The following is an 18,015-nucleotide window of genomic DNA, read 5'->3' on the forward strand; positions in this document are numbered from 1 at the left end:
CTCCACATACAAAGATCATTTGAACATATATCACATATGTGACTTATTACAGTGATGTAACTCAGCAGCGTGTGGCTTCAGTTGGTGCCCTGAAACCGCTGTGATCAGGGTTCAGAGGCGGTCGGACTTCTGAGAACCTTACAGCTCAGATCACAATAACCCAATCAAACCTGTTACATGGTGCATAAAAGAAACCCGTTTCAAATGTCACATTATTCCAAACTGCACGTCATTACGCTGCAGCACCACTTCTCAATCCCAGGAACTGGTGTTGAAGACAGATCATGGTCTCCAGCTGGCAGCACATTAACATTAAGAACCCATTGGCCATGCAGATGGTTCACACCTCCAAAGAAGGTGCAATGTCCACCTTCGTCACTGCCATCATCACCATGACTGATGTTTTAGGATTTTTTTTATTGCTCTAATTTCCCTCTCACATCAAAATGGAAAGAGAAAGGAAAGATTCCGTTAGGTTTGGGAAAGTTTCGGTCTCATTTGATAAACTTGCCGCACAGTTATACAGGATCAAGCTTTTCTCAGTTGTTTTCTGAGCAGCGATGGCAGCTGCTGGATTTCCTGTCTCCTGCCGTTTGCTTGCAGATGTCAAGATTTCGGTACAGGACGAGCCAACAGCCTAGAGTGCAGCTGTGCGTCGATTGGTCAAGAAAGTCCAGGAGGTCTTCAGGTTCCAGCATCCCCGGTGGCCCGGTTCATCACGCAGGCTGACTCCCAGCTCTGTCACCCTCCGTCACGCCTGTCTTCCTCACCCTCCTTCCAGGACGAGATGCCTCTAGCCCACACAGCGTGACGTGACATGCCCCTACACCCAGCAGAGACAGCTAGAGCTTGAACTAATAAGAAAGAGGGAGGCTGAGAGATTGGTGACGAAGTAAAGAAACACACCAGGTCCCGCTTTTCTTAACAAAACACAGATCCTTCAGTGCAGTTTGCTCGGCTAACACATGAAGGAGCATCAGCTTGCCTCAACTTTAAATGAGTTTATTGACTGGAGACATGTCGAGGTTGTAGGAAAGGCGTGACTGAATAGGCCCTGCAGGTTTGGAAAAATGGTCATCTGTGTCAGATTTCTGCTTTGCTTTGCTCAAAATGAATAACATGAGCATGGTTAAGCATCGTTTTTGGCACGTGAGAGTTCATTTGGTGCATCGTCGGTGGAGAAGCCCAAAGGACTATAAGGTTTGCTGCTGGACTCTTTTTGTTGCCGAAGCAGAGAGTGAACTTTAAAACGTAATCTTTAATGAACACTATGCGGCCAAAAGTGTGCGGACTCCCGAACATTACACCCACATGTGATCGCTGAACATTTCAAAACAATAAGCATTAATATGTTGCTATATTCTCTCTTTTGGAAAGTAGCCAAAATCAGTGTTTAACCTCATCAGCTGCATTGATTTTTGTAAATATGTGCTTCTTCTGAAAGTTGTGGAACGCTCCAAAAACACCTGTTTGGAGCGTTCCACAGGTAAATGACTGAACTCTGCTTTAGTTCACACAGTGGCCCAACTTTTTGATAATCAGGGTTGTCATTTTTTCCCTCTCTCATTGGCTCGCAGTGGGCGGGGCTCGAATGGGAAAAACACTGATGCTGCTTCCATGCACCAATCACCAATCTGATGACAGCTGCTCTGTCACTGTCAATCAATGTGATAAAACCACAGCCTAACAGTCCTGATGGAGCGCAATGAATATTTAATGTAATAGAGAAATACTTTGAAGTTTTCAGGGGATTTACTCGAATTTAAACTAAACACATCAAAGTATAAGGACAGCGGTGACCTCAGATCTTTTAGCATACAGTGTATATGCTTTCTTTCATCACATCTTAATAATGTATAAGCACCAACTGTGGGAAACCTCTCCTATTTCTTTCATTTTTGCCCTACATTTATTTCTTGTTTTGTATTTCTTATTTTTTTTTTTGGCTTAACAGTGTAATTCATATGCAGATATTACACTTTTTTTCTCGAATTTCTAACTATTTACATTTATCCCACTGGAAATAGAATAAAATAAAGAAAATAAATATACAGACTGCTGCTGCATCAGTTGTCAATATTTTATTTATTTATTTATTTTTTAAATTGTTTTACAACTTTGAATGAAAGTGGATGTAAGTAAGCGGCTCAACAGTGAAAAAACGGCTCCTGACTGAGCACAAATCTCTGGCCTATCGATTGATCTAAATCAGGCAGTTAATTTTGATAAATCAGCCGCCGCCGTTAACAGTTTCAGCACCGGACAGCTCCTTCACCGGTCCGTCTGTTTCAGCACCGGACAGCTCCCAAACGCCGCGCCGTGACTGACAGAAGAAGCGACCAAAGGCGGATCGATGGCGCTCCTGGAGCCCTATGAGATGATGAAGAAGACGGGCTCTACGGGCGCATAGCTCCTGATGTGTCTCTCCGTGGCTTCTGTAGGCCTCCTTAATGCTTGTTGTGGTCGGAAGAGGGCGGAGTGCGTTTGTCATCCAAGTGAGAAGCTCCCAGACTCGGTACCTCTTAAAAAAAAAATATATAAATATAATAATAACCTGCCCCTTTACCCCTCCCTTCCTCCTGGTTTTGATTCAGTCTCTGAAGCCTGCACGCAGGAGGAGAGCGTCCGCCGCACAGCAGAGACAAGACAGTCTACAGAGAGAGAGAGAGAGAGAGAGAGAGAGAGAGAGAGAGAGAGAGAGAGAGAGAGAGAGAGGTGGGGGGGAAACAGCTGCAAGCGGATACTCAACATCAACAAGCTGTATGAGGCATCTTTAAAGAAGAAGAAGGGATTTGGCGAGGACAGCGAGGGGGTTCCTTACGTTTTCCCCCCTCCTCCGCTTTTTGATTTCAAAGGCGTGGAGCTCGCAAGAATATCCTACAAGTGGTGAAGCGATGGTTTAGCGGAGCAATTTGGTAGATTTTCCTCCAGCACGCCCGCCTAACGACACTGTAATTCCGAGCAGCAATCCCCCAAACATCTGTGGACGCTTTTCGCAAAGGGAGATGGCTGTTTTCCGGCTGTCGCTGCTGCTGCAAGTGGGATTTGTGATCGGATCAAACCATAAATACGCGGAATGGTCAGCGCATGGGAAAGATATCAGAGCACAGGAGGCGATTTACGGCGCTCAGACGCACCGTCGGCAGCTGGCGCATCTCCGTGCGCCTCTTCATCCACCCGGGGAGACGGCGGAGCTGCCGCAGAAAATAGAGGAGCATCTCCCCAGGGTGGTCACGGCTTTTCTTCACACGGGGGACTCGACCACCTTAAAGCACGCCAACTGCTCGCGGAGGTACGAGCTCACCTCTCTGCGGGGAAGGTCACAAGCCGCCCCGCATTACTCCATGAGCAGCGTGCTGGATACGGTGCTGCACGCCACAAACTTCCTCAACATGATCTTGCAAGCCAACAGGTCCAGGGAGCAGAGTCTCCGGCGAGACATTGAGTGGTACCATGCCTTAGTCAGGAGTATACTGGAGGGAGACGCCAAGATTCACCGGGCGGTCGTCACTTTTAGCGCTGATTCGTCCGTTGCGGGGCCCTCGGTGCTTCTCCAAGCCACCAGGGCCGGTGGAGAGATAGTCCTCCAAGACCTCTCCAGCGTGGCCCACCACCATCTGCACAACCACACCGTGGACACAGAGTGGTACCACGGAGTCAAAGACAAGAAGAAGCCCAGTTTCCATAAGAGGGTGCTGAGCCAAGATATCAGATCAGTTGACAATTCTTTAAAAAGAGGAGAGAGTTTTATCCCGGACAAGACGCACGTCAAATGGTCTGCGCCCTACCTGGAGTGTGAAAACGGGAATTTTGTTCCCCGCTGGCTTTTGACCTTATCGGCTGCCTTCTATGGCCTGAAGCCCAACCTGGCTCCTGAATTCAGGTAGGCACACAGCTGAAACCTGAGCAGTGATGTTGCTATAAATAGAAAAGCTGGTAAACAACAAGCTCAGCAAAAACGTCACTTTTGTCCTTAACGCTGTTCACATGCGTTTACCTTCATTATGAAACTACAGATTGATGTGAGAAAGATTTCCATTAACCTAAAGGTGAGTTAAGGTGAGTTTAACCACTACATCTGCAATCCTCATGCATAAACCTGAACAGGGCTTAAGATGATCACACCTGCCTCTCCTTCCTCCCCAAACATACCGCAGCTTCCCCCTTGTTATTTGAGGGGGGTTTTCTTCTCTCCTCCAGTCTGACAAGGCGCGGGATGCTAAAAATAACTCTGGATGTTACAGGATGTACCAGTGGTGGAAACCTCTGGCTACAGGCCCTAATTCATTTTTCAAACTCACTCTGCTGCATGCTTTACTACTCAGGAAAATGTCGTGTGCCCTTTCTTTCCCCTTCTTCAAGGCTGCTAAATCTGCGATGAGTCAGACCCTTCCTGAGATGAGCGGCCGCCAATTTAAAAAAAAAAAAAAAAAGAAGAAGAAGCACAGCAGCCAGCATCAGCAGATGAAGAAATGCTGAAATATGTCTGATGTTTGGGTGCTTTGTGCAATCCATGTCCTAAAGCCACCCCTGCTGCAGCCTGCTCCATGTTTATGCCAGCGGTCCTGATGTGCACTGGAACAGTCAAGTGTTAAAGCTCCATATGATCCAGACCAACATCTTCCCAATGAATATTTAATCCAGATCACAAGTTGTGTGTGTACTGCCTTCGATGAATCTTTAATTGATACACTCGAGTCGCTCACAGGCAGGCATGGATTGCAAATGAGTCAAAACCTGCAGTGATTATGCTGTAATAGGCTATCAGCTACCTGGAGTTATCCCAGACTAAAGCCTCTCACAGCAGCTCCACTCACTTACAGTCGTCTGCTGAAGCAATCTGATATGGGAAATTAGCCTGCACACTCAACTGATGAACAGTCAAACCCTGTTTTACACCGGAGCTCCAGTTTCCAGTTTATTTCTGAAGCTGAATTTATGATTTACTTGCTCTCCATGGCCAAAGGAGAAGGTTTTATTGCCAATTTTTTTTCCCCTTTCGAGGCCTCCCCCATAAGATCGAAGGTGTGACATGCGCGGGCGTTTGGTATTGTTTAATGTCTCCAGAGAGCGGCCTCATCAGCGGCACTAAAACAAGCGTCCCACTGCGCTTCAGTGGGCAAGAGAGCAGCATCCATTCATGAATGTATTTCTTATGGATTGTGTGTAGAACTATTACTCATGAAATATGGCAAAGGGAGTCTGCACACTGAAGACCAATGCAAGATCAGAATAGTTCCACATGTTGGGAAACATGTTTCATGCCAAGAGTTAGATAAGAATTGATACCACTCTCACGAAGCTACCGCTAGCAGCCAGTTAGCTTAGCAAAAGTCTGGAAAAGGTGAGAAACGTCTAACATGGCCTGTTTGCTTAACTACGTGTTTATTAGTGAGGTTTAGAGATGCTGTTAGGTGGATTTTATTACCCATGGACAGAGTGAAGCTAGCTGATTTCTCCTGTCTCCAGTCTTTATGCTAAGCTAAGTCAACTAAGCTAAACTAGCTAAGCATATTTAGTGCACACAAAATGAGTGGTATTGATCTTCTTATCTAACTCTGGGAGTACTCAGTGGAAGAGTTCAGCAATCAGTATTCAGCAGCAAATTAGCTTAGCTTAGCATAAGGCAGGGGGAAACAGCTAGCTTGGCTCTGGTTTGGTGCAGAGCTCCAACTGCTCTTGCCAAGAAATAGTCCTGGAAAACCACAACTTGCCATATTTTATGCTTTGGTTTTTATATGGATTAAAAGTGAGCCAGACTAGCTGTTTTCATGCTGAGTTTGGCTAACTATGTGCTTGCTGGAGCTTCATATTCAGTGTATGGACTTGAGAGTGGTATTGATTTCTTAGATAACTCTCAGCAGGAGAGCGAATGAGCAGATTTCCGAAAATGTGCATAACAGCCCAATGTGCATCTCATAGCTTGATGTATGCGTATGTGAGGCTTTGGAATTGACAGAAATGAAGCTCAGTCAATTATGCTTTGTCACTAAGTGAACCATCATCATCATATTGTCTTAAAGATATAATGAAAGAGATAATCTTGGAATACTTTAGGCACGGTCTCATGTTGTTCTTGCCGTGCATCATCCCTCTCTTAGTTTGTTTCTCCACAGCCATCTTTCAGACGCTCATATCGAAGTAGCAGGCGGCTCCTCCTGCATCATCCCTGCGCCTGAGCGCCCGGCCAGATAAGAAACAGGAGAGGAGTAATATAGCTGCCTCAGACATCAGCTCTCCTCCATTTCCCCTCCAGATGAATACACAATCAATACAACAATGAATTAATAATGAAAGATGTAGAACAACAACCCTGGATAGGCCATCTTGATCCCAGCCTTTTACAGCTTCAGTCGCTTCCTGTTTGGTGTGACGATGTCACGAGGAGGACTTGTTTGAGTTTTTATGCATCCGCCGTATGGAAATGCATACGGAGCCGAGGCTGTTTGTTGAACACGCAGGTGCTAAACAACTAACATGAGTTGTCAGAGCAGGAGTGCATGGACATGTTTGTGATAGATCGACCTGTTGTTTCTCTGAAGGTGTAGGAATTCGCTCCTCTTGCACTTCATCTCCTCTCTTGCTGTCTGTCTCTTCAGCTGCACTCGAGTCACAGGGGAGGCAGCTTTGACCACACACAGCGGACTGGCTGTTTTCAAGCGTGCAGTGCGTGTGTGTGTGTGTGTGTGTGTGTGTGTGTGCATGCTGTTAGTGCAGGTTCAGCCGTTCTTCAGGGTGATGCGTACCGTTCCTAATTGGCAGATCACTCACAAACTCCTAACAAATGCAAAACCAGTTTGAAAAACACACAAAGTGGGAACACACAGAGGAGGAAGGCAGGGAGGAGAGAGGTGGTGAATGTGTGAGGTGAACTCACACTGTACTTCAAACTCACCTTTCACAACACAGACCTTAATTGCTTTGAGGCTGAAGCTCAGGCTGCAGCAGCAGCAGCACTATGATAAGGCAAACTAATTGAAACTATCTAAAAAGTACAACGAAATACATGTTTTTTTTCAGCACATTTCTCCAAAGGCCAAACAGGTTCTAATTAGATGGCAGCGTTGTCTTCATTTACGCTTGGCTTAGCTCCTCATTTTGCTGTACAAGCAGCTAAAGTCTGGACAGCCTGACTGCTGTGGGCCGCTCAGCCATCTAACGGAGTGGGAGGCCTCAAGCTCCAGCAGCATCTGCTGAGATGGACACCATCCAGGAACAAATAGGAAGGAAATCCCACAATTCCCGGGGCTAAGCATGATAATATATGACGGTAAACTGAGATGAAAGAGAGCAGCAGAAAAAAAAAAATTGCATCCAAGAGGAAAATTAGTGGAGACTCGCAGCTAAGCATTTCAGAGCAGGAAGCTCTCTTACCCGGTAAAGATGGTGGAAATATAAGTGCACCTGAAATGAGTCTAACCTTGTAGATTTTCCACTGAGTGCAACCTGAAGTAAGTAGTAATCTAGTGTGGGAGAAACAGGGCTGTAGTGTTACAGAGGAAGCCTCAGGGTGGAGGACGGCGTTGTGTTGTTGTGTGAATTGTAAGATGACGATATCAATTTTAAGGACGTTATAGGATGATGAGGGCGGAAATGCCAAGTGCTGCTTATTAAAATGATTAGACGAGAACTGTTTAATTCTGATGTGAATTGTTATCAACTACGGTCAGTCAGCTGATATTCTCCTCACAGCTGTCAGGCGGCCTTTGCCTGCAGCTCAAATTATTGAGCGATCTTCTGACTTGGTGTTTGGCCTTCAGAGGAGTGCCTTTAATGACAAGAATGTCAAGAGTCCAGAAGTGCCAGCTCTCATAAAAAGACCAGAGATGTCTTTATTCGCTTTGTGTGACAGCGGCTTCGCCACGGGGGCTGTGTCTTTTTTGATGACCAGCGACAGAACTCAATAAAATGACCCGGGCTGCTTTGAAACGCTGGTAGACAAAGCAGCTCCACGCCCAGCGGCTATACTGACATTAGCTTCTGCTCGTCCCGTCAGCTTAATGCATTTCCATCACATAACAGACATTTTCCTTGGGAGGGCTGCACGGTTCTTGCATTGTGATTGTTCCACGACATAATGCACGAACTGTGCCCTTCTCAAAGGACAGCAATGTGTTCTTGTCAAAACGCTGGGGCAGGAGACATGTGCATGTAAGTTCATCTGGGCGTGCAGGTCTTCTGGCTACATGGACGAGCTAAAGGATCGGCCTAATGTTTGAGCTTGTGCCAGTCTCTCATGTTCACCCCTGCTTTATATCATTCTTGGTTTATCTGCGCACAGTCAGTGTAGCTGGAGACATCAGAGATTATTCTTCTTGCTTCAGAAGAAATATTATAAATTATCTTGTTGTTTTGTACAATTTTAGATTTAGATTGGAAAAAAGAAAGGAGCACCATGCACATGTTTGAGCACCCCATGAGATTTGAGCTCTCAGATAACGTTTACCGAGGTCTCAGACCTTAATTAGCTTGATAGTGTTATGGCTTGTTCACAATCATCATTTGGAAAGACTCGTCCATGAAGGTCATGAATTTGTCATATTTAGCATATGAATTCTTGAGTTAAGGCCCATTTTAGACTTTTTGTTTGTAGTCACCGAGACCTTCAGATCATCAGCTCATCCTTGGGTCAAAGCGGATGTAATGAATTTCTCTCCAGGCCTTTCTGAGGTATCACCTTCATGAGAATTGAACAGTGGTGAGGTCATGTTGACCTTTGACCACCAAAATCTATGTGGGAGGGTAACAAACAAGCTAACCATTCAAAATGCTACCCAGATTAGCAACTGCAATAAAGTTCCTGAATTTCAAATTGTAATCCTGTACAATACCTGATACTGAAAAGTAATCAAAACATGTATGTTTTAAAATATTCCCCCTGCACCTTTTAGTACAAAATGCTAATATATGTTGACTTAATAACAGTAAAAACAATGTATTATAGTATGTAATGTGCACCAGTGTGCAGTGAGGACGCAGCTATCGTTAGCTAGTAGGTTACAGCAGTGAGCCGTGCTGATGTTGTTAGTGTAATTGATATTGCATTTGGAACGCACTAAAAATGATTAGCTTCACTGCTCATATCAGCCTCATGTTATCACACTGCAGCGTCCACTTAGCCTCGTGAGAGATAGCTAATAATCACTGCTAATAGAACAGATTCTTATGCAGCACTTGATCTGGTATTAGTCTTAATCCGTTCACTGCACTTCATTGTTTTACCACATCTCCGTGCCAGAGCAATTGATTTACTATGAAATTAACCATGACAAAAATCATATGAATCTTGTGTCTCTTCTCTGCTACGGTTACTTGAAACTCAGAGTTTACCATCTGATCTGTGCAGAACAGCTAGACGGGCAAACCAATCTGAGAAAGAGTCCGCCTTCTGGGCCTGAATAGAGACGTACAGCTCAAAGCACATGGGCCTGACATTCAGTATTCATTCATGAATACATCAAAGACTGACTTGTAACAAAGAGGGCACACCGAGGCCTTCATTGCGAGAATGTTTCGGTGAATATCCTTTTGTAGCCCATAAGCAATTACCCAGATATATCTCCAGTCAGCTTCATAATGCTGGGGCTAACATTAGCACAGTCTGACTGGCCTGTCAGAAAGACCGGAGCCCCTGCTGGTGGGATGCTCCTCTCTTTGCAGGCCTGGCCTTTAGACCCACAAAGAATGGAGGATGAAAGCAGAGAGCACTCTGTTTCCTGGGGCATCACTATCTCCTGCTCTGTGATAATCCTGTCTTCATGCCTGAGGGCCTTGATGGCCACCATGATGCTCCTGCCCATGCTCCTCGTCGCCGCTCTGAAATTGCGACCCCGTCTTTGTGCTGCACGCATTTTCGGTCGCCTTCAGAACCAGCACACGTGCTCTTTCTTTCTTTTTTCCGCAAGCTATTTTATACGCCATATGTCCACTTTGGCTGGGATGCTAAAGATTGCCTGGAGAGTTGGAAGCAGAAGAAAAAAAGAGGAGGCGACTGTGGGAAAAAAAACAGAGAAAACAGGCTATTTTTTCTTTGTATGGACTCTCACAAGCAAAACCCAAGCAAATGTTAATGCTTGAGCTGCCAGCGAACGCACATTTTGATGAATCCTACATCCCAAACAAATTGTCCTGCCCTTGTGCTGTGCGCGTTTCAGCATGAGTCTTTTCTACTGTCATTACATAACAGAGAATTGAAAGGGAGGTAATTTCTCAACAAAACAACCAGCAGTGCGCTGGAAAACAGCGAGGTCAGTTTGCCCCAAGGCAGGACCGGAGCAGCAGTTATTAATAACAGAAGTGCAGGCAAAGAGAGCGTTACTCTCGCCTGGTGCGCACAGCGAGCTGGATATAGTAAACCAGCTCCGATACACCTGGAGAACATGCCACAGCAGCGCAATTTGTGTATGTGTGTGCATATGCATAAGAAAGGGAAAGCTAGAGAGAATAATGGCTGTCACAGGAAGTCATCAGTGCTGTGGTGGCTGCGTTTACTGTACAGAATAAATCCATCATAAGCTGTAGGATTTACAATAGACACAATAACTCATTTATACACATACTGGTTCATATTTGTGATGCATGTGATTGAATTTAACCACCATGGAGCTTTTGTTTATCCTGCTGAATAAGCACACAATTGCAGGCAAAGAGGGAAACTTCAGGGGCCCTAAACGTCCCAGAATATGCATCACCAAAGCACAGCATCAAATGAAATGATCACTCTAACAGTGTCAACATTTACATGGTGCATTTAGCTAAATAAATTGTTTATTACTGAGATTAAATCATCACAAATAAGGGAGCCACAGCTCATTTTACCAATAATAATAATAATAATAATAATAATGGTAATAATCAAGGAGCCGGTTAAACTCTTGACTGGAAACATATTTGCGGTGTCCTGTAGTACAGTTTTGACAGACACCTGGCAGCCAATCAGAAATGAGAGTTTTCCATATTTATTTAGTGAAATATCAGTTTGACCTTTTTCACAGCAGACATTTGGAAAACGCACAGGTGTAACCAGTAAAACGAATCACAGCTCCTCTGTCATTTTCCCCCGTCAGCCTTTTTCTGCTCTGACGTGTCAGAACGCCTGCTGCTAAAAGAAGGCCTAATATAGATCAGTGCAGAGCTTCCTGCCATCTCTTCTTTAATTACACGAGCTCTTTCTTCCCAAAAGTGATAAAGCAACACTGACAACATCGTCCGCCGCTTTCTGTCTCGTGTGTTGTTTCGCTCCAGACTGAGCGGTAGATGGGACGATGTGTTTACATGCCTCTGTGTCCCAGCGAGTGTCAGCACATAAACCCCAGCTGTCGTTCTGATGACGCCTGGGACGTTATCCTAAACTCATTTACACGTGGAGAGAATATTCTGGACAGAATCTATATATTCATGATGTAAACTGATCCAGTGTCAGTTAATGTGAGTGTTGATGATGTTTGGGTTTGTGCTGGTGGTGCTTTTTGCTTTCAGTTGCTAACAATGAGTTCTTTGCTGTTGCTGATTTGTATTGTAATTTAAATGCATCACATACGGCAGCATGAGCCTGTATTGGAGACGCATTAGTCTATATAGAGCTTTAGTTTATGAGTCCATCGTTTCCTAATCGTTTCCTCTGTAATTTGCTTCTAATTATGGGGGAAATAGAGGCAAAGTTGACAAGTTGTGTTGACTTCATTTTAAGTGTTTTCCTCATTTGCATTAATCATAGAAGCCTTGAAAACCTCTAACACGATAAATTTTGAGTTCTGATTGCCTTGACGCAGCTACAGTACAGTTAATTATTGCAGTGCGAGTGATTGGTAGACAACAGCTACTGCACAGTACAGTGATTTTGTGACATTTGTAGAACAAGGTGTGCAGAGGGCTGTTCATTTAAGAGCATGAAAAACCAGGTAATACCCTGCTCCATTAGTATCTTGCTTAGACCACGAAGGGCTCTTTAACAAAGCGGCACTGGGGGCAAAATGCATTAATAATACAAATCATAGTATTCTAATTAAAGCCTTGTTAGCCACTGATCACTGGTGGAAAATTGCACACTTACTCTAAAGGGGAAATCAACCCTGAAACAGGAGTGACGTGTAGATTTCCAGCCTGAGCTTCAGGAAGGAGAAATCTCTCCCGGCACTTTTGAGACATAAATCCTGGAAACTGGAATCAGTGATACTCTGCTTTTCTCTTTGCTGTCTGTTAATCCTCTAACACAATAAAAGCCATGTGAAAGTCAACGCTCAAACAAGCATCACGGCAGTTAAAGGTTATTACAAAGTCAGCCAGTGATTTATTGTCAGAGGAGCAGCTCTGGGTTTTGCCTGATTAAACAGATTACAGCTCTGATTCAGCTGCTGCCTTCGGGTGGGGGGGTGTTTTATTCACACCGATCAACCTCTCTAAGGGTACATTTGGTGATTTCTGCTGAAAACTACACCAGAACACCCAGCTTTCTTTCAGTTTGTGTCAGTTCTTCCTGATGCAGACGCACGTGCATGCGAGGCTGCTCTGCACGGATCATTTGTACGTGCTGAATCAGATCTCAGAGAAACGCCGTTTTTTCGTCGGCGCACGTCATCGGGCTGTCATGAAACTCACGAGCAATGACTCTCGAGCACGTCTTCCACAAAGTTTAAAGTCAGTATAGATTTTCCCACAACACTTAGCCTCGGGCTGTGCTCCATTTTTTACATCTGCCAGCGGGGGAAGCCTGTACGTGGGCTGAGATCGCCAAGAGACACTTCAGGGCCTCCTGCTGAACCGCACATGTCTGAAATATGTTGTGTTTAGCAAACAGAAAAATAAAGAACTTCTTACGCATATATACAGTATTTGGCTATTTGTTTGTCCTGTGTGCTGCAGCTGTCAGCTAAAAAAGGCCACACCAATCAGAGCGACTGACCTTCAGACTCTGAGACCCTCACCCTCTCTTCATAGAGCTTTAGGAAGCTAAGAGTAAATCCTGAGCAGCCCTGCTACAAGCTCCTGCCTGGCTCAGCTGGCCCAAATGGAGCAAAGACTCCAGCCTTAGCCGCGCTAAGTGATCTATCTGCAGTTCACCGTCTCTCTGCCGAACAGCAACAGAGATTAAGATGTGGATGAAATTCTTTCTGGTTCCCAAAATGCACATTTGTTGCACAGTTTTTTCAGCTTCTCAGCGATCGATATTCTCCTGTGAATATGCGTCACGGTCTATTATGTTATGTGTGTGGTTACTGCCACTGTGGACCCCTAAAACCCATCTTCCTGGGAGCTTTGGAGATGTAAACAGGAGGTGTAATGTTGCCACAGGGTCAGTTCGTGAGCGATGGGTTGTAGTCGTATTTGTTTTGTTTTGGTACCATCAAAAAAAAGCTGAATTAGCCATTAGCACTGGTTAATGCACAAACAGCTCTTACTGGACACTTTGACAGAGTATAAACTCAAAACCTGATGATTCGCAGGCGAGTTCTGGACTGTCATTTCTTAGCCATTATAGAAGTTTATTTAATGTTTAATGAATCTAAAAATGCGTGTTATTGTCTATGTGTTCACATTTGACTGAGTTATGACTGTGAAGGAAGTTTTTTGTGTCGATGTGTTGATGCATGTATCGTTACTTAAAACAAGGCTTTGTAGTGTAAGACCAATTTATGCAGTCAAGCATTTATTTATTATTATTATTGTTATTGTGGATTTTTTTAAAGGACAATCTGTAAAAGATGCAGGATCCCTCACTCTGCACTGACAGTCTGAGTTCTTCAGCAGCCGAGTTAATGGTGTCCTCCTGTCTTGCAGGGGCGTGGTGCGGGTTGACATTAATCTACAGGATGTTGATATCGACCAGTGCTCCACTGACGGCTGGTTTGCTGGAACCCATCGATGCAACACGACCACTATGGAGGTGAGTGTGCCGAACATGCGGATTAGTTAGGATTGATCCTCTGCTGAAAACTGAACTGTAACGTACACGCTTTCAGTCACATGTCCACTAAACGGAAAAGCAGTAAATGTGGACGTCTGGTGACAGACGGATGGTAAACTGATGCTTCTTTAATGATCCTGTTACTACCCACTACTGCTTATCTAAACACTGCAGGCTATCTTTTAAAATCGTGTACATGCAAGTGTCTTTTTTACCATCTGCTTTAAGATAAGAAATGTGTTATCTTGACAGAGCGGATCAATGTTCTGCAAAACGTGGCAGTTACAGTACTCTGCTTCCTTTTTGTGTTTCCACTGAACATACGTACAGCATCCTATTATAGTCACAAGTGTTACTGTGCAAGCATCACCTGATGTTTACCCTCGTAAATTTATCCTTTGCTGTGTCAAGGTTGCTGTGAAAAAAATATGTTTTGCTCACACCTGAGGCTTTGTTAAACGCACCTGCACCTCCTCCACCCACCTCATGTATCAAGGCGCTGTTGTTATGAAGCGTGATGCGTTCAGCTTTGTGTGAAAGCAGGTGGACAGATGGGCCCAACTGGACCAAGGTTCACTTCATTTGCAGTTTTTCCGCTCACCTGGATGACCGTCATTTTTTTTAGCTAACAAAGATACAGTATACACCACACAGGGGTCAAAAAATATATGTTTCGCTCAATATTAAAGTGATGGGAATGGAGGTGGAAACGTGTTCGGCATTGGCAGAGGAGGAAATAGCCCTGACCATTATCATACTGATGAAAAATAGCCTGTCTCAAGGCCTTGGAACATGTGGGCAGAGCTCGTGGACAGGATGATGAAACTCTTAGCGCTCGGCTATTTTTAAGAGGATGTCAAATATCCACGTTCTACATGTTGAACTGGAGAACGGTCATTCATTTTTATTTTCAGACATGCTAGCTAGAATAGATGAATTAACTACTAATTAATTAACAATTAATACAGTAAGACAAAGTATTTTGGTAACACGCTGTAATTAGTTCATCACCTACACAGTGGACTATTGAAACTGTAAAATTTATTATAGTGTAATTACTCTACATGTTCTGCAGAAATCAGTATTGATGCAATTTTTCCATGACTTAATTTACAAAATACTGTAATTCATTTCCCCTTAAAACACATTTAAGCTAATGTGTGGAAGCTGTTAGCAACAGATGCCGACTTACACATCCAGCAAGCGTCATTATCATTTTCTTTTAGCTCCGTTTTTGGTCTCTACCAACCCCTGAGGGAAAGATCTGGCTCTGTAGAGGCTGAATGTTCCACTGTGGTCATCAGTCAGTGGCTCATTTTGTCTTTTTGGTGTTTGGTGCTGAGCAGGAATCATGCACAGCTGGTTTATCAGCACTTTTTTCTGCTGCTCTTGGAAATGCCATGAGAGAAGAGTGACCGTACACACAATTAGCTAACAGCCGTTAAAGTGCTCCGAAGCCGAGGTCGGCTGATAATTCTCTGTGCATTTCTCACCAGGTGACCTCTCTCAAATACAATTAGTCATGTGTTCCATTGTTGATAGAAAAATATTGATTTTACAGATGTGTATTCCCTGAAAATATATAATACATACATTAAACTTGCTCTAACAGTTAGCCTAGCAAACAGTAATACCATGTTAGACGCCAGCTTGCTCAGCTAAAACTTTCCTTTAATCACAAGTCATGAGTTCATTCTGCCTGCTTTCAAAGTAACCTGTCATTTCATCACAGAGCGCGGCGGCCTGGCTAGCAGCTGGCCTTCTGGTTGATGCTTCCTACCTGCCGGTTCAGTCTCATCGTTAGGAGCGATAGATTTTGAAGAGGTGCTGTAGATCAGACTCCTTCATAATGCATGTGATGTAATGGATTGCAGTGAGCCTCTTTGAATAATTAATCACTCTCTTTGTCTGAGTACTTCCACCTCTCTGTGGACAGTCAATGCCAGAGACATTTGACATAGTGTGTGTGCGTGCATGTGTGTGTGTGTGTGTGTGTGTGTGTGTGTGTGTGTGTGCGGGGCGGCTACAAGGAGAGAAATACATTGTTACTGGTATAGATTTTAGCCGGGCTTGCGAAATAATGATCTCTGTGTGCTTACAGTGCAGGAGTGTGTTAGGAGTATGCTTGCTTACCGCTGAATGATGAAAGCCGCTGTGGTCGTGGCATGTTGCAGGATGTGTCTTGTCTTGCATGACAGCTTTAACATGGAAAGGAGCTCATTATCGCCGTATCTAGATAAACAACATAGATATGAGAAGGGAAGGAAGCAGGAACGTCGATATATCGGGGTAAATGTACCGAGAGCCGCAGTGATTTTAACCAGCTCGTTAACTCTTGCGAATGTGTAACGCAGAGTTTGTTTTGTAATTCATAAATTCCACAAGATCTCCTCAGCTAATAGCAGCCTTGTGCAGATAGGCATCGCAGCTTCGTGTCTGTTACAGCTGACAACCTCCCTTCCTGGTCCTAAAGTGCACGACCAGGTAAATCAGGGGTGACGTGGGAAGCTGATGTCTCTCCAGCTATGAATAGAAAACACGACTGCAGTGGACTGTAATCAAGTCTTGCAGGGCTGTGCGTGTGTGTGTGTGTGTGTGGTAATGTGATAAAAACAGCATTGGGAGGGATGCCCCACGCTTGCAAACAGGGATTCATTTTGTTTTATTGCTGTACTTTTTTTTCCCCCTCATGCAGGTATTTCCTTTGCATGTGCAGCACTTTGTTGTTTCACAGGTTTCTTTGGGGCCATTTAGGTGAAAAAGACAATAATTTCAGGCCACATTAGACGTATTTTCCTACTTTTATTGGAAACAAAGCAGTTGGTTGAGCAGTTTCATTGACGCAGCCACATTTCCATTGCGCCCTCAGATGCTCTTTGTGACAGCGTTTACATGTAGACGCTCTGTTTTGCATGCTCTGAGAGGATTTATCTAACATCTATGAATTCCTTTCATCACACATCCACTGTTGTTCCTCTGCTCCTTAGCAGCGTTTTAAGTGCCACCATTCCACCAATTGAATTTGACAAAATGCAGTCGTTCCAGCCAGCCAGCCAGCCAGCCAGCCGGCCGGCTCCCTGGCCTCCCCTCACATCCTGCCTCTCAAGCTGCTGTTTGCCCAGCCAAGCATGCAGGCAGCCCAAACTCAGATGGAGGCAGATGCTATGGATGACTGATTCACCAGGCAAGCAGAGGCAGGCAAAACAAAATGAGGCTCGGACTGTTGACAAGAAAAATACAACAACCCAGCATGTCAGAAACCTATGGTTATTTGAAGGCAGTGCTATTTTAAAATCCAACAATTGTTAACAGATTCCTTCGATTCTCTCTGCACAAAACCGTATTTAGTTTAGCTATGGAAATCCCACCCAAAATTGTAGGATGTTCGTTTGTTTTTAAGACAATAAAGGCTAAATCATAGACAAACATGATTTTATAACATGCTGCAGTATAGATGATTAAACTTATGAGCAGGAACAAAGCAATATAACATCTCCATCTTGTTGTAAATCAGTTGTTTTTGCAATTAAGCTCTGCATGTATCACCATCAAATTCCAGGAACTTGCAGGCACTGAGAAAATCAACCAGAATCCGCCAACGCTGCTGTCAAGAACAAAGCATAACAATCATTTATTTTAAACCCTGACTGCAGACCAGTCCCCACATGTCTTCAGGCAACAGCAAACATTATGTTTCTTTGATTAAGACTTGTGCCAATCAGGGTGAAGCTGGATGAGTCTTTTCAAAGCCAAGCGAGGAGCCTAAAGATCATCAACCCTAACCTCCACGTTCTTGCTGAAAAGGTGCACACGGGCTGTTTGAGGCTGACGTTTTCCTGCCTTTTTTCCCACCTCTCACCTCTCACTAATGGCACTTCCATTAGTGTGTTTCACCGTTCTTCAAAAGTCTAGGACTTTGCCGCCCTGGGGGCACCTTTCATACGAGAACACGGCTGTGGATGATGATGAATGTTTCAATCAATTAGCTTATTGCTCAGAACAAGTGGTGGAGCCCTGGGGGACTGGAGCCTGTGAAAGGCAGTGACACATAACCTGAATGATTACTCCAGCCGGCACGACAAGGACCCCTAACTCTGCTGCGTTTCTTGTTG

General features: G+C 44.4%; 1 protein-coding gene across 2 annotated transcripts in view; it reads left to right on the forward strand.

Annotated features, from left to right (window-relative positions):
- The first annotated feature begins 2,592 nt into the window (after positions 1-2,592).
- The window catches only part of gpr158a (G protein-coupled receptor 158a), a 59,426-nt gene continuing 44,003 nt past the window's right edge, over positions 2,593-18,015 (forward strand). For both annotated transcript variants that reach the window (XM_076761402.1, XM_076761401.1), the window contains exons 1-2: positions 2,593-3,883; positions 13,777-13,882. In XM_076761402.1, coding sequence (XP_076617517.1) covers positions 3,006-3,883; positions 13,777-13,882 — 984 coding nt within the window. In that variant the 5' untranslated portion in view covers positions 2,593-3,005. The remainder of the gene's footprint in view (positions 3,884-13,776; positions 13,883-18,015) is intronic.

Source organism: Chaetodon auriga, chromosome 21 (assembly GCF_051107435.1).
Source record: "Chaetodon auriga isolate fChaAug3 chromosome 21, fChaAug3.hap1, whole genome shotgun sequence".
Classification (NCBI taxonomy): Eukaryota; Metazoa; Chordata; class Actinopteri; order Chaetodontiformes; family Chaetodontidae; genus Chaetodon; species Chaetodon auriga.